This window comes from Acipenser ruthenus, chromosome 27 (assembly GCF_902713425.1).
Source record: "Acipenser ruthenus chromosome 27, fAciRut3.2 maternal haplotype, whole genome shotgun sequence".
In the NCBI taxonomy this organism is placed as follows: domain Eukaryota; kingdom Metazoa; phylum Chordata; class Actinopteri; order Acipenseriformes; family Acipenseridae; genus Acipenser; species Acipenser ruthenus.
This window is the reverse complement of record NC_081215.1, coordinates 23,108,361-23,126,451: the sequence shown is the minus strand read 5'-3', so window position 1 is coordinate 23,126,451 and position 18,091 is coordinate 23,108,361. Positions and strand designations below refer to the sequence as shown.

Here is an 18,091-nt window from a genome sequence, read left to right as displayed (position 1 = left end):
TCATTTGATAAAGCATTACTGTGAACAATCCCTTTGAGATGCAAATGAAGACTAAAAGAAAAATGACAGTCCTAGCTTTCCCAATGGTCTATGTCCTTCGTTTGACCTTTTACACTAACCCAGCTCTCCCTCTCTCTCCTCCTCTCAACCTCTTGTCTCCTATATCTCCTCTGCATTGGAGCATTTTAGTGCTGTCCTTGGTCCTGAAACGTACCATTTATAACCAATATCAGAACAATCGTCTCTGTGCGGCTTGTGTGCTCTGCTCATCTGCAGTGTAATTTAGAATGCAATTTCACAGGCTGCTGCCTCACCTGTAGGGGTGCCATGTGGAAGGAGAATTATACCTGACATGGACTCCCATGATGCTCCAGGAGCCACTGCCTCTGCACTGCCCGAGTTCACATTTCCCAGCATTAGCACCTTCACAATTAATTACCTGAAAGGGAGCTGTACTGCACAAACCTGTGAGCGGAATATTAATGCCAAAGCCACTAGTACACTACCGATAAAGCACAGACCCGATGGAAAGTTACTGGAAACTGCCGCTGCTACAGCTCAGAGCGCTTCTGAAAAAGATACAGTATTATATGCCGAGCCAAAGAGAAACAAAAAAAACGGACGTGACCGAGATAAAAGCAGTCAACAAGAAGACAAATGGTCCAAAAATGGAAATAAAGAAGGTTTCTCATTCAAGAGATGTACTCCATGCCTTTCAAGTATTTCTGTACGTCGTATCTTGGACAGCTGCCTAGGCAGAAGAACTGATCAAATCAAGTTACCCTCTAATCTGTTTTTTGCTCACTTTTTGGTACCACTTTAAATCTTGGACATTTCCTGATAAATTGACCACCTTGGAAATCTTTTTTCATCTGCCAGCATTGCGGTCAGCAGCGTTTCTAACCGTTTCTCAACTAGAGTCAAGCAGGAGTTGAAATGACCTCCAATTAATAAATAATAATATAAAAGCTCTGTCTTAGGTGCAGCGATTGAACTGAATACATGAAGTAAAACTAAGTAACAATTAATAAATAAATAAAATAATAACAACCAGTGCAGGTACATACAGAGGGTGCTCATAATCACGTGTGTATATAATAAATAGTTTATCCGATTATACACAAATGCAATCTGAGACATCTATAGGAGGCTGGAAGTATAGGATACAAGTTTGGTGAAGATTGGTAAATAAAAAATATAATAATAACAACAGTTTGCATACAAATGTCTAACCTCACAGAAAGCCCCAATTGTGCTATGAAAGCATCTCAGAGGCCCCAGTGGATAGGTTTCTTGTGCAGCATTTTGAAAGGGAGACAGGCTGTGATTATTTTTTGGGATGCTTCGGCAGCCTGGCCTTCACACTGCACAGATTCATTGATTGTATGACTAGGAGGTTAATGTGAAAAGCACACTGGGGGAATAATTACATAAAGCAGAAAAATCTCAGAGCGGTTATGAGTAGCAAGATTCGTGCATGTGTACAAAAAAAACGTGTGTAAAATATTAGGTCTCATGCTGTGTTCCTAAATAAATGTATTACTGAGATGCTGGAGAAAATGACAACAGGGATCCAATAGGTATAATTCAATTAGAATTTCACGAAAATCCAAAACACCTTTTGGCTATTTGAATAAATTGAATGCAGTGTAGCTCTTGTGGACCATCAGAAAAAAAAAAAAAAAAAAAAAAAATAAGCAGACAGAAAATCTTTCATAGAGAGAGTACATTTTGTCACAATATACTTGGTATAAAATGTGTATTATGATGAACAGGCTAAACAGTGGAATAACAAAATGCCCAACGATAAGATATCTAGCCTGTAGTCTGTTGGTTTGAATGAGACAAATCGCCCAATTGCCGGCTTAGGATGATCGTAGACCCAACCTATGAGCCTAGGGCAGGGTTAAAGGTGGAGATATTTACATCTGATCTGTAATACTTTCAAACCTAGCAGGACGTCCCCTTTTCACCAGAACTGGGTTTAACAATTCAACCCTTCCTCTTTCTCCACTACTACTATTCTGTATTATGCAAAAGTAGCAGATATACAGCATCTGAGCTGTGTCCTTTTTAATCAAAAGGGTCGTTAAACTCACTGATAGCTTCAATGAAAGACAAATCCCATTTATCCCTTTTACAAGAAGGGACGACGTGGTGGTGAATGGTTAGTAGTTTTAAACTAGCACTGCGTTGAATCATTTGACAGCGGAATTCTATTGAACACATACATGCACACACAGTACATAAAACAAGGCATTGTCAGAAATAGGTATCTGCATTGTGTGTCATTCTGCTAATAATATTAATAAAGCACAGCTGTCAATAGCAGAAGAAAGTGGGCCACCTGGAACAGCATGTGGAAAAAGCGGACAATCATGTTTCAAATCAGAGAAAAGTAAGATCTATGAACAGCATTCAGAGCAGGTGGAATAACTGCTTGTAACTAAATAGAGAATTAGAGATTATTTTAAAAATCATTGAATATAGCTGGGTATCAACTTTGGAGGCAATTCTACAGAGCAAAAGAGCAATGACGATAAAAAAAAACATAAACACTAAACAGAAATCTACCTATAACTTGAATCAGATTGTTTTAATCGACTCATCCAATATGACCACCTGGCATCAGTATTTCTACAGAAGCCTGCATATATCAAGCACACACGCACTTTTCTAATTATTGCAAAACATCATTACCACTTCCCCCGAGGAGAGAGAAAATGTGATTGCATGGTTATACTCACAAATCAAAAGAACTGTATCGGACGCTGCTACAGATGCTGTTGTTTTTGGCCATTTGGCAGGAAGCAATATGTTGGATATGACAGTTGCATCTGGACAATATAACCAAACATCACTGTAATGATTCTCATAATAGAATGTTGATTTTCTGTAAACACTGTTTGTGCCACACTTTAATTTAAGAATACTGTGAGGAAAACAAATCGCTCTCAGCGACAAGACCCCCTGGTAATGCCTCACAAGCTTCTAGACACAAAATGGATAAAAGGAGGGTTGCTGTGCAGAACTGCTCCAAATGGAAACTGGAGGCATTGTCCTGTGAAAACCAATCTGTGGGAAATGGTCAATACAAGCAAATGAAACATTATTTATCATGAAGCACAGTTTGTTTAAAATAAAAGTGTAGAATACTGCTGGGTATTGAAGCCAATACCTAAAAACATTCAATCTTTGACACCCAGAAGTCAAAGTCAGAGGTCAAATGTCAAGGTCAAATACATATAGATATTTTGCCCCAGGAGTTTCTATAACTGGATATTTGAAGTTTGTATCTCAGATGGTTGAGATATGAGGTGTTTAAAAGGACAACATTGAGTTAAGGAAGAAAAATGTACTTCTTTAAAGTAAGTTTGAATATGGCATCCAATGTATAATAGTTATAATAATAATAACAGCCACTCCACCAATTAAAATTGTAAATTCTTTGCACTGTTAAAATTACAAACTTGCACTGCAATTATGTTCTGCATACACACGGTAGTTAGAATGCCGCAAGTAGAAACACGTTGAAGGCAATGTATCTGTGATCTTACTAACTTCAAGCATTTCTTAATGAAGAATTTCACAAGAGCAAGTAGCTAAACAATTAGGCAATGTACAGCGGAATTCACAGAAAAATGAGCCAAAACAGAAAATTTGCCTGTTTAAATATAATGATGCTTTGCATTTTATTCTTTTTTAATTAATGTGTTTTTACGAGTCAATAAACCTTCAATCATTCAAGAAGAGAATCCCTACTTCAGTTTTCCTGCTTCTGTCCTACACATGTTTGCAAAGAAACAAAACAGATGCCCAAACCCGAACTGTAGTGCACGGTCGCTTTCCGATCAGAATGAATCAAAATCACCATGGGGTGTTTACAGACAAACAGAATGAATGAATACAGCAACTCCCCTGGATGACAGGCTATCCAGTGACAGGAGATAATAAAGCAGAGTCATTAATTTAAATCAGATCTGTCATCACAAACACACATTGCTCCTAGAAGGGGCAGAGGAAACCGAATGAGACTGCAGTACATAAGCTAATTAGTTTGACAAACCTGCCATCTGAGCATTTTCATGTGTGCAGAGAGCTGGGAGCTTGTGGCCACTGAAGTTCAACGAAAGGCTACAACTTGTTTCACTCACAGTGAAAAATACTAACTGAAGTGGTAATAGCTTACTTTACCTAACCCAGTATCCTAGCCTGACCCACAGTGGCACATTTGTTTCTCATTTAAGAATAGTTAAAGACACGTTTACAGTCTTGGTAAAGGGTAAAAGTTTTGTCTCAATTGGTGTATATTGACATGTAATGTTGCATAATTTTAATTATTTACAGCAATGACTAAGTGACCACTGGTCCTGTATCAGAAAGCCACTGCACAGGTACAGTTAATAAAAGAGGGTTCATGTTGAAAATAACTTTGTCACTTTCCCTTTGGTATTAATTTGAGCAAGTAGTAACTACCAAATAAAATCAGACAGAATAAAACAACAACCCCTAGCAGAGCATTCAAGTAACCACCCTATTCTCAGACACTGCTGTATACACATTGTTAAGTGGATTTCTAAAATGATCCTCTTTTTTGGTGTTAGTCACTGTCGTGTAGGTTGAGGTCATTTTTAAATCGCCATGTCATATTCCATCAGTTTCCACAACAAACCCATAATTTTTTCGTTCAATCCATTGCGCAAGTAGTGGTAAAACAAACAGATATTGAACCTATTAATCAATATTTTGAGGTTAAAACAACAGTATGTCAATAATGCGTACACTGGTATTTTTCAATGTCTTCACATCACATTCTTTGAACAAAAAGAGAGAGGCTATTACAGAAAAAGTCAGTCTTTAATGAGTTTGAATTTACTAACCCGCAAATACATCAAACCACTGCACTTAGTTCAGAAGGTACTTTTTTAACCAAGATGTACAAAACATCTAATACAGGGTTAGGCAACTCCAGTCCTGAAACTTAATTCCATTCCAGGTTTAACAGCTGTTATTAAAGCATCAAGTGCTTAAGACCCTGATCAGGGGTTAAATTGGGTCAATTCAATAATTAAGGACACGGCTGGAACAAAGACCTGGACAGGAAGTTCCGGATTCTTTTGAGACCTGTAGAAGAAATAGGATCCCTGTCGGCTAGGGGTTCACAGTGGATAGTTTAAATTGACTAACCCTATCCCTAACCTTACAGTAACTTAATTCAATGACATGAACCTTAACTGAAGCAACCAAATTCACAACCCAAATACAAGAAACCAGGATCAAGTATTTACTAAATCATAAAAATAGACTCTGAAAATGTACATGTTGCACAAACCATGCTGAAACACATCCACTAGATAATGACAATTGTCACTTTTCAAAAATACAATTTGTTCATCCTATTTAAATTGTATTTAAATAATTAGCACTCTAACTCTTTGAGCTGATGAATACATGTACCGTAAGTGACCTGGAGACATTCAACAGAAAGTGATTTTAAATAAGATGGGAGATAGCCATCAGGACAACAGTCCCACCAACCCTCCCAAATCAGAGCTGTACAAACTGCATATTATTATTATTATTATTATTTTTTTTTATTACTAAATGCTTGGGCTTTAGCCCATGTTGTAAAATATCTTTAACAGATAAGAGAGGAATCAAAAGGTAAATGGCTTTCTTCTGACTGTTTTTACACAACATGGACACCACAAAACCTAATAAAAAATAAATACATTTAAAAAAAAAAAAGACTGAGCGATCAATTAACTGTAATTGATAAGTAATTATAAGCCTGGTGGGTTATCACACTTGAAGAATTATGGACTGTCTTCCTTGAACGGCATCCCTACAGAAAAGGACCGTAAACAATGTACATTTTTAAAAGGCCAAAGGGTCATTTTTTTCATCTAAAATAAATAAGCCCTACCCCCCACCCCTTTTGATCGCTGCACCTTGCACTAAGGGAATTCACCCACACAGTAGCGCCTTTCGCTTCCACTAATTATGAAATTGAAATGTCTCATCTCAGGCATCATAACTCCTTGCTTCAATAAGCCTGAACATCAGAATTCAGTAATTGTATTTTAATATGGAAATGTCCAATCCTTTGAAAAATCTGCCAGAGCTTTAAAAGAAGACAGAACAGTCATCTACCTTCACAAAACTGAAAACATCCTGCATCTCTTAAAAAATCACAAGTGACACGGATTTAAGACTTATTAAATGCTCATGGACTTTTAATGCCACAAACTATTACGCTGCCCGTCACTCACTCTCTGAAGCACAGCCACCCAATAATTTCAACATCTTAAACTAAACTAGCTTTGGACCCCAATGCACAGGACATCATTCAATCTAGCCTTGATCAAAATAACAGGCTATCACCAAAACCATTCACAGCAGCCAGTGGTTGTCATGCTTATTTTATCCGTAAAACAAAGTGTCTCAAACATTGGCAATTTCACACTGGACTTACCATCCACTCTGAAATAATGATGTCCACTTTTTCAACTGGGAGGTCCACTTCTTCAATCCTTCCTTTGATTAATGTAATTGTGCCATCAAGATTATTTGATCTGTCAAAAACAAATACCAAATCTTTTGAGATGTCTGGAAAAAACACCCTCACTTTTTATTGAGCTACAAAATGAGCATGTCCTTTAAATTGTAATCTGCATCGCAAGCCCTACGCAGAACCATACCCCATGAGTGTTTCTATTGCTGTACAGCTTATATTTTTTATTTATCTTCTGACACGTCAATGGTGACTGGGTACTTAAATGAAAAATACTTTTTTACACTGTGGGTCACATTTACCAGCATTAAAATTATTAATCTTAGAAATTAAGTACCAACTAAAAACTAACTTTGTCTTCACCTTAATTTCTAACACCCATAGAAGATTTAATTTCAATGAACATGAAAAGGAAAGGAGATCAAATTGACTGACAGCGACCAAAAAAAAAAAAAAGGTTTCCTTTAACTGAATAACTGTGTGAGAGGTAATGCTTGGTCCCAAGTTGTTATGAGTCACGTTTTTTTAAATAAGTTTTTAATGAAATGGGGACATACTTTATCAATTACTGGACATTATCTGAAAGGCAACGTAATGGCCATTTAGGGTAGAAAAATCTTCCTTAAAATATGTATTATGTAAATAAGCGGAGGAGGCACTAAAACCAGGTCTAATTAGTATTCTTGTTCAGATAGACTGCCAGCCCAGTGGGAGCAATCCTACTCGATTAGAAATAATGGTTCCATAGGGACCGGCACTGGCCATTCACTTGCAGTTCTCCCACAAGAGCAAAGTTCGCCATCGGCAGTAAAATCCAGGAAAATCCGCTTGCAGTCTGCTTACAGAGCTGGAATCAATGCCCCGATGTAGAACTGCACTTGCACTATTTTTCTGTCGTTCTAGGGGCTTGAAGCAGGGTAGTTAAAGGCAGACACTAGGAGAAGAGATGAACATCCTTGGAAAACTAAAATGAGTTTGGTGGTTATTTCATCCCCTTCCCCCAAGAAATGCTTCTGGTGGCTGTAATGTGCTAGTAAAAATCTTTCAGTCAATTCATTTGCAATTGAAGCTAAAATGATACAGAAGAGTCTTCTAACCCATGTGCTGTCTAACTTCTGTGTACTCAACGTGCCAATGTCCCGTGGCCCTGGGCTCTGTGCTGGAAGCGATTTTAATACTTTGATTGAATCCACTTCATCAAATCAGTTCTTAAAGGGTGTTAATGTCAGTATTTTGTTTACCCTACAGCATATTTCATTTTGTTTATTATTAACAAATGCATACAAAAATGAAACTAAATTCCTCATAAATGCCACATATCTAAGGCAATAAAATGAATGAAATAATCCTCTACTGTACAAGAAACATGTCAGCCGCAACACCTCTATCTGCAGACTTTACCATAATCAAAATAAGCTACACTGTGTGCAGGATTGCATGTGCTTGGCAATGTTATTGTCTCGGGTCAAACTCACACCATTTCTTTCTCAAGTGTAAGTCCTTTCATTTTCAATTGATGGCAGGACCACAGGAGAGAATAGTTTGCTTGTACCATGGAAACTAATAGGAGTCATGTTTAATTTCGAATCAAACACAGCACACTGACTAATGGGATAATAGTCAATGCAGCAAATGAAAAGAATAGAATTTTGAACTGCAGAACACAGCTTTCAAAGTAAAAAAATAAAATAATGATATATATATATATATATATATATATATATATATATATATATATATATATATATATATATATATATACACACACACTGTATATTGTGTTTAACTATTTATTGATGACATCTACACAAACTAAATTTAAAATCGGCATTAAAATTCAGACATTTTAATGTTTCATTTTTCAAATGTTTTTTAAAGGTTGTATATACTTGCATCTCCTAATATATATATATATATATATATATTATTATTATTATTACATTTCTGAGCAGACGCCCTTATCCAGGGCGACTTACAATTATTACAAGATATCACATTATTTTTACATACAATTACCCATTTATACAGTTGGGTTTTTACTGGAGCAATCTAGGTAAAATACCTTGCTCAAGGGTACAACGGCAGTGTCCCCCCCTGGGATTGAACCCACGACCCTCCGGTCAGGAGTCCAGAGCCCTAACCACTACTCCACACTGCTGCCCTACATCATTCTGCTTTCACAGCTGTCTTGGTCACAGACGCCGTTAAATACAAACACTGAATCCAAATCAACAAACAATGCGAGTGCCCAAGTTTTAACGATTGCTCCCTTCTCCCAGGCACACAGTATCAATCTTTCTGAATATTCCATTATCATGGCAGCTAATGTTACTGGGGACAGAATAATTACTCACACCACTACAATTTATTTCTACAGAGAGATCCTTATCTCAGTCCCTTCCTGCTATCTCATTCTCCCAGCATCCCACAATCACTCTGCCTGACTCTCAAGGAAACACTGTAATCTCATTAAAAGTGTAATTCAGAGAACAATGCCAGAGACAACTGCAATGAGAAGCGGGAGGGCGGACGAGCAGCAGAGTGAAGAGCCTGTGAACTCTTCTGAACTAGCTTTATTATTTCATACGAGTCAAGCATCACGTTTTACACTACAGAGGCCATGTGATCCCGTCTCGGATTGAACTGGATTTACAGTATGGAGCAATGCGCGCAAGTTTCGTTGTTCTGCACTTTGCATGAAGTAACTTAATATGAAACATTTTCTGTTTTCTCAAAAAGCCTAATCCCATTCACCACAAAAACAAATGAACCTTTATGTATTTAACCCAATTGGACATCGGTCTTACTTGCAGTAAGATGGGGTGGCCGGCAAAACAAATCTCAAATAAGAGCCCTGTATATTTATGATGGCACTGTGCTGAAACTCACACACACAACAAAACGTGACCAATACATATACATGTAGCTATTCACAATGTGTTGGAATTCTTCTTTCATGTAATACACCTTACAGTAGACCACCATAGAACAGAACATCAGCTATATAAAAGTGGACACAGATAGTGTTCTAAATGTGCAGTACCTGCTGAGTATCACAGCAAATGTAAACCATTTTACCCCAACTTAAAAGTTACACTGATTCATCCTACCAGTGTAGACACAGCTGTATTATGTTTACTGCTGGACCATATTTTTTTTTTTAAGACAGGAGAAACAACATAAGTACATAATAATAATAATAATAATAATAATAATAATAATAATAATAATAATAATACTAATACTTCGGCATACTCGCACTGGTCATTAGTCGGGCATGCAGATTTTTGATTTCATAAATAAATTACCAACAGAATGTCATACCCAAGAGGGCTTACATGCAAGCGTACATTATATTATAAAAATATCTAATACCAAAATGTATATACTAAGAAAAAACAAACAGACCAAGAAATGTTTTTGCAATTAAAAATGTGCTCAGAAAATGCCTGCAAAGAAGGGGTTTTTCAGTCCAATTGTGGAATAACTGCATTGAATCAAATCCAGTTTCAGCCTGATGGCTGGTGTCAATGTGGTATTGGATAGGGGTATTACACTGGTGAAGTATACTGGTAAAAACATAAAGTAAATAACTGAACAGGGCGCGTGCCATTTATTATCACTTTAGATTTCCTATTCCAACTTCAAGTCCGACTAGCCAGGATTAACCAAGTCCGACAAGGACGACCAACGTTACTGCAATCGGTTCCTGAAACTCAGCAGCTTGCTTTTAAATTCCAGCACCATCTAAACTGACAGGCATGCATTCCCGTCAACCATCTGTAACAAATAAAAGGTGGGAAGGTCAGCAGGACTGGAATGCATCACATGACACAGTAGACCTTGAAGCGTTAATACCGTTTGGATACACAGCAGTGACGAAGATGAACAGCATGAAACATATATATGACAGGCTCGTGCTGAAAAGTGCTTTAACATTGGCAGCAAACCTAATATTTGGAGTAATCACATTCCGTAATACATGGTAGACTCAAAGGGCGTTCGTGAATTCTGTCCCAACAGTGTAATGTGACTAGCATACTGCTTCAATATAGCTCACACCCCAGTTTAGCACATCCTCTACAGCACAGCTAGTGGGCCTGGGGAAAGGCAGATAGAACATGTCGTCCTTAATACTACATGTATTTTGTGAAGATTGCATGCAAGATTCATTCTGTTATCATACCTAATCATTCTTGTCACTATTTTCAGGTCATCCCTGAAGGCTTGAGGCTTGAGGCAGACTCAAGGTTTACTCTGGTCTCGCTGCATCATCTTGAGAAAATGCTATGGGAGTCCTAATGCATGGTTAATCTTTGTATGTCCCTACACTTAATTTCAATGCATACATCTCGTATACTGGCTATACTTTCGTCGCTGGCAACTGTCAATGGGCAATACATTGCTTTTATTACCAAGACAATAGTTTAACGTATGTACCTTACGATGTCCATGGCTTGATAGATGATCTCAGACTGGTCAACTCCAATGACCTTTTTGGCCCCAGCTTTGGCAGCAAACATTGAGAGAATTCCTGTTCCACAGCCCACGTCCAGAACTATCTGCAGGCCAGTCAAATCAAATCAATCATTACAGTATTTTAATGCAAAATCTTGAATATCTGAATTTGGGGTTTCAAGTTCTACAAAACCTGAAAGCAGAAATTACCAAAGCACACTAATATGCACAAAGTTACTGATAATATTAATTAAACAACGGCTAATCAATATTAATACAATTATCAATATCACAATAATCCATTATTATTCCCAAATCCTATGAATAATGACTTTAAAAAGTCATTAATTTGTTCTAACTTTTTTGCTGCCTCTGATTCACATCGATGTATTACATTTTAGGTCACATTTATCTTATCTGTGATGAAGCTGGCTTACAAATCGATCCTTCTGAATCTGAGTTTTTTTTTTTTAAAGCATTTGTTAAAAATCATATTATTTTCTTGTCAGGAGACAATAGCAATCTATTTCTATCAAGTGATAAATAGACAGATGGATGGCCTATTTCTGATCTTAAACTCAATTTAGTTTCTTCCTTGACTTTTCAGATTATTTTTCCACCCTTTCCTCAGCTTCTGGCTAGGATAGGTCAAACCAGCCACCTAAAAAAACGGATACTATTCTAAATTACTGGAAAAACTTCTCCCTCTGATAATGAAGAAGCACAAAATTAAAAGAGCTTTTTACTTGCTGACTTGCAAAGAATAATGCAAATCTACGCAATACATTCTGACCGGCACTTGGTCTGGAATATATGACCAGCTTCACCACTTTATTTGTATTAAAAGCTAATTAATAGCAGATTTTCCTCCAGAAATAATTATTCAACACAAAGAAAAAAGTGCTAGCATCACAATAAAATATGTGTACACTGTTTTATTTCTCTCTGTAGTTCCATGTACTTAACACAAATTCCAAGTGTTCTTTAGATTGTTTCAGTGTACAAAATTAATGAATTACCCTAATATGGATGTATGTTAGATCAAATGGGGGAAAGCACTGGGCATGTGTGAGAGCCTGTGTGCCGATACGCTACTCTCCACACTGCACGCTACTCCAGTAGAACAGTCGGGAACAACCCTTACAATTCCTTTCTGGTCATTAAAAGCACTTATATTTTTCGTCATCCTAATAATAATCGTTGTGTTGTTTCTAACCTTCTGACCAAAAGCAGAAGCAATACAGTCAATGGAAAGGTAACTCAGATTATGTTTCTTCCAATGTGCTCACATCAGGCCTACAATCATAAAAGGGTTAACTAGGCAATGTCACTATATAACTAATGACCATGATGCAGGATGCTACCAAGTGCAATGACAAAACTAATCTGGATTTCTGTTATCAGTGTTCTGCAGTCTCCACCAACTAAATAACACTCTCATGTGTAATAAAGCCAAGGTATATTAAATCAAATGCTGTCAGTGATCCTCAGCTCCCAGAGACAGCTAACCCAGGAGGACCCCCACTGTATAATAATGCTGCAAAGCCTCTGTGAAGTTCAGCCTGGCCCAGTTACCTTGTCCTTGAAGACATCTGGATTGAGGTACATGAAATCCCTATAGCTCTCCGTCCGAACTTTGTCCTGGAAATTAACAGAAAAAAACAAAATTGCCTTTTAGGCTTTTTTTTTGTAATTATTTAAATAGAACATACATTTTAACATAGCTCCAGCAGCAAGCTACAGCTGAATAACATCGTCAGATTAAGATCAAATCATTTATATTAGCAAACAAAGGTACAAAATAAAAATAAATATTTAAAAAGTGTACCAAAAGTAATGTTTGTTGTAATGTCCTGGACTACTAACAGTTTCATTACAGCAAACTGCCTGTATTAAAGTTGTGTTCTGGATTTGCTTCTCTTTTTTTTTTTTTTATGTTTTTGGACAGTGTATTTCAATGACTTTTTTTATTATTATTTTTTTTTTAAATTTAATAGAATGCCTTGTAATAATGGCTACATAATTTAAAAAAAAAAAAACTTTACTTGGAAAAAGGGATTGTTTAATTCTAAAGTGATGTGAGGCTGTGTGGCCCAGTGGTTAAGGAAACGGGCTTGTAACCAGTAGGTCCCACGATTAAAATCCCGACTCAGCCACTGACTCATTGTGTGACCCTGAGCAAGTCACTTAACCTCCTTGTGCTCCGTCTTTCGGGTGAGATGTAGTTGTAAGTGACTCTGCAGCTGATGCATAGTTCACACACCCTAGTCTCTGTAAGTCGCCTTGGATAAAGGCGTCTGCTAAATAAATAAATAATAATAATGTATAATCAGCAATCACAACTACAGGTTTGAATCAGTCATGTATTGCGCCCATGGCTACACACCAGTCCAACATGAGGAGCAGTAAACAAAAAAAAACAAAAAACCTGGAGCTGCTGTAAGTTGAGAAAGCTAATGATCAATACTATACATTCAAAAGCAATTCCATTTTATTTTTTGACATTCAACCAATTTGGTGGCCAACATGAAAATAAACAGTATCTTACGAGTAAGATATAATTGTTCCAATTCAAAATCAAGCTGAGAATCACTGGGTCAAGGTTTTCTTTTTCTATTAATTAGAGGATTAGGAGATAATGTTCATTTATATTGCTTGTTCATCTGGTACATGCGCTTTCAGATCCAGGTTAAACATTTCTATTACTGAGCAGCTCAAAACTGAATGGATACATTAAAACTTGAACCGTCTGACACGTTAACTAGGGAAGCTGCAGTCATTTAATTTAAGAAGCTGCAGTCATTTCATTTAAGAAGCTGCAGTCATTTCATTTAAACAGAAACAGTTGCACCGTCGTTCATTATTAATCTTTTTCACTGGGCAACTACTGCATATAGAAAAGCATTGCCATAGGGTAGAAAATACTGTTTCTACCCTAAGGCAATGTTTTAACTGGTACCAGTGAAACTGCAAGCACACATTTACTGCAATTCAGCACTTTTAAGAAAAGAACAGGAAACAAAAGGGTGTCTGTTCAACTGAACTGAACAGTGACAGTTCGAAATAACAGGTCCTGTTAGGTCATTAAAACAGGTCTCTTTGTTAAAATCAAAATGGAAGGTTTTGTATTGTATACATTAACCTCCAACTAATTACGCACCATCTAGAAAGACTTTCAAATTGCTGCTCAATTAAATTACAGAAGTGTAATGAAATATCACCTAGTTTATGTATTCACTTCCCTACTTTCTCTTTCTTGGAGGGGAAATTATTATTATTTTTACTTGGTAGCCTGCATTAATAGCTCACAAAGGCATACTTCTATGGTTATGGGTTTTTTAACCACTCATTTTGATTTTAGATATGGTTTAAACACCAGTATATCAAATCTATGCTTCTGTAGCAGTCTGTAATTGATCCTACAAAACAGACCTGACCCATCTTTAGCTTTTGGAGTGCCGACAGTCCTTTTTAAACACTGTCCCGTCGGGGATTGGGACGGGACTCAGCAGCTGCATATTCTGAACTGTCCCTAATGGCCAGGTTCAGTGTCACTCTGCAGAGCACTGGGCTGGAAACTTCTCAGACTTGCAGCATCACTAATTTCAGTGTCTTGCCTCTACCTCAACTTAATCAATTCCACTCCAAGTACACTGACATGATTGCATACACCAATGCTTGATTAAGCTAATTCATTTTCACTCTCCGTACAGCCTTTTTTTTTTTTTTTTTTTTAAAGGGGACAGGAAACAATCCTTTTTTCCCTGACAGTGAAGTGCGCTTTCTGCAAAATATTGATTACTTTATTTTTCTAAAATCATTTTAAAATGATGCAGAACTTACAATTAAAGGTGTGCAAGGTTTTAAAACCCATTTTCTTACCTCTTATTAGCACTGGTTTTATATTTTATAATCACTAATGCAATTTTTATCCTGTTTAAGATATTTGGGTTTTTGCTTGGGTTTTATACTTCGATTTGGGAAGCTTATTTTTCAAGAGTTGCAGCTCATCTATAGCATTCAGTTTGAAATATATGCATATTCTGATGTAAAAGAAACAAGCAAAAAACAAAGATTCTGAGCGAAAAAAAGTGACAAACCGTAATAAAAGCTGATAAGTCAAGAAAATTATTTTACAATGTAATTGGGGACTAGGTATTAACATTACTTCCCCCCCCCCCCCAAGAGGATTGGTTTTTTTTTTGTCTATTTTTGGTTATTGTTTTAAGCATGTAGAATGCATTCACATTCCTACACAAATATTTATTATTAATATTAGAATTATAAAACAAAAAACGGGCAAACATAGCACAGACACAAAATTTAAAAAGGGAATGAAAAAAATCAAATAAATATATTTTAATTAAACAAACATCTATTTGTGATTGTCAGCAAAGTTTCTATACTGACGCACATAAAATCTGCAAAGGTTTTATTTATTCTTTCCCCCCATGACGCGAAGATGGTATAATACGCTGTTACAAAGACTACTTTTGCACTGTGGTGTTGATGGCCAGAAATTATATTTGGTCTTTAATGATAACCACTGTTGTACTTTGTGGGGTAATGGTGCATTATTCAACCTGGTAAAAGTTAACCTTGGAAAAAAGAAATAATAATAATAATAATAATAATAATAATAATAATAATAATAATGTGTATATATATATATATATATATATATATATATAGTAAAAGAAAGAAAAAATGAGTCTTCTAATTGTCACATATCAAATAAAATAAAACTGAAGCACGTTTGGTACTTTTAAATAGAGAAAGAAAAAGTCCTTGGAAAACAAGGGTTAAAAATGCAGCATTTCTCACATACAGCACAGCGTCACGGGATACTGCTTTATGGGAGCCTGCAAAACATTGACGTTTCACTTTCTGGCTGCTGCGCATTCGGATGCAATAATGCGCCTTGCGTGCAACTGCTTTCATGCAGCATGGGGCACAAGAAGACATGATTAATTCCAAAGTCATAAACATAAAGACCTGGAAACAGAAATGGGCATTCTGGTAACGTGTCAAAATACAGGGTCTTCATTTTGGAACCCAAGTCTAAATGACAACCAAAAAAAAAACAAAAAACTTTAATACAGTTGTTTGAGGACAGTCCCACCTTCAGCATCTCCTCATGGATTCCATAGTGCCCGTACGAGCTGAAGTAAACATCGTCCTCATCGGCTCGCAGCCCTGCTACAGCACCGCCAGCTGAAGCACCCATCCCCACATCTGCGTTCATCACCAAATTCTGGGCAAATTGTCTGTAATCAATTTCAAACACACCCTTGAGGCAGAATAACTGGACCATGAAGAAGTACAACTCTGCTGCAGTGGAATTTTCCCAGCGCGTTTCCTATCATGCCCAGGCTCAGACTCCCTCTGCTGGTAGTGATAATAAAGACAGTACCTCACACCAGCAGTTGAAACAAAACAGATAAACTACAAACTACCTGCTGCTAAAATAGCTAAATTGATGAAAACCATGCTGAAGGCTTTAGCTTTAGCTGTTTACCTTCACATGTACTATATTTATTTCCGATAGGACTATGCATGCATTGAATTAGCATTAGCCTAAAGGTTACCTAATGTTAAGTAAGGAACTCCAAGATTAGTGTTATTCTGGGTCTGTGAAACCACCCTTATGATTTAAAATATTGAAATTATGTTTTTTGATGGATTGCCATCACTTTTGTTATACTCTTTATGCATAATAAATAATGTGCTGTATGCTCATGCAAATAGAAAAACGTGTCAGATTATATATTTTTTTCAAAGAACATTATCTAAGAAAATGCTGTACAGTGAAACCTATTGAATCCAGACCCACTGTATTAATTTGGTCTAGACCATATCCCTACTACAATGAGTAGTGTAATCCCTCTACAAACCTGTACTTGTCAAACCTGGTAGTTGGCATGATGTGTTTGCCTTGCCTACTAAAAATTAATTTAAACTCAACTTTAAACTCGGGCATTCTAGTTATTTTAAACCATGACGTTATAACACAAACATTTCTTAAAGGAGTCCACATTGGAAATATATCTACAGTAGAAGTCCTATTTACATATTAGGGACACAAAAAAGAAATCAGTGCAACCAATATTTTTTTTGATCGATTTTAGTATTACATTATACCCTGCACACTGCCTGATCCAGCACAATATCCAATTTTACTGTAATACATTGCATTGTTAGTGAATTAATCACTGGCAGGTTAATTGGTGGTGGGGGGGGGGGGGTCCACTGACTTTATTTTGTGCAGATCTTCCAAAGCTCTGGCAAGAGCTTCCTCAGCCTTCCGCGCTTTGTCTTCAGCGTTCTGTGCCCTCTGTAGCAGAGCTGCCTGTGCTGGGCTTCCATTACCTGACTGATCACAAGCCTGGACTTCCTGTGTCTGTGACTCCCACAGCTCTTCAACATCTGAATTTAAAAAGAAAAGCTTTTTTTTTTTTTTTAAATCAACTATACAGGTATCAAAGTGCGTCTCTGCATGACGGATACCAAAGGGCTCTAAGACAAGTTCACATGAAATGCGAATAATTTAATGATGTTGTATCACAGGGATATTTATGAAATATAATAAATAAACTTTAGGAAGAGAATTTAATCAAGTCTTTGCGATTCCAGCTAATCCTGCAACAGAACTCCATAGTTATGGGCTAAATTCTGACCACCTCCATAGTGTGTACTAGGATATCTGTTATCAGATAATGAATGCATCACATACCAAACTGAAGCAGCGGGTCATCGTGTGAAGATGGTCTCATGTATTCGTCACTCTCCCATGGAACTGGGCTTGACATTGACAACAGAGTCTCAGCACTGCATTTCTGGACAATAAATAAAACAAGTCAAACAGCTGCAACATCTTGAAATGATGAGCACCTCCCTAAAAAGCACAGGGCTCCAACGTCATTCTTGAGTAGAAAGCCGCTCCAATAATTTAATGCTACTTTTGGTGCACCAGCATAAGACTTTCTTTCACTGTGTTTAAAAAGTAGCAGCCAATATATACAGCATCATAATCCTCAACTTTTGAGGTTTCATCCCTAAAATATGACATGATTCCGCTGTTGTTAATATGTTTCTCATTATAGATTATTCTGCCAGTCA

General features: G+C 36.9%; 1 protein-coding gene across 2 annotated transcripts in view; it reads right to left on the bottom strand.

The window, feature by feature from the left end:
• prmt3 (protein arginine methyltransferase 3) overlaps positions 1-18,091 on the bottom strand; it is a 44,391-nt gene that overhangs the window by 25,144 nt on the left and 1,156 nt on the right. For both annotated transcript variants that reach the window (XM_034053277.3, XM_059002438.1), the window contains exons 5-10: positions 17,706-17,808; positions 17,227-17,398; positions 16,095-16,239; positions 12,548-12,613; positions 10,955-11,076; positions 6,476-6,575 (exon numbers count right to left, since the gene is read on the bottom strand). In XM_034053277.3, coding sequence (XP_033909168.3) covers positions 6,476-6,575; positions 10,955-11,076; positions 12,548-12,613; positions 16,095-16,239; positions 17,227-17,398; positions 17,706-17,808 — 708 coding nt within the window. The remainder of the gene's footprint in view (positions 1-6,475; positions 6,576-10,954; positions 11,077-12,547; positions 12,614-16,094; positions 16,240-17,226; positions 17,399-17,705; positions 17,809-18,091) is intronic.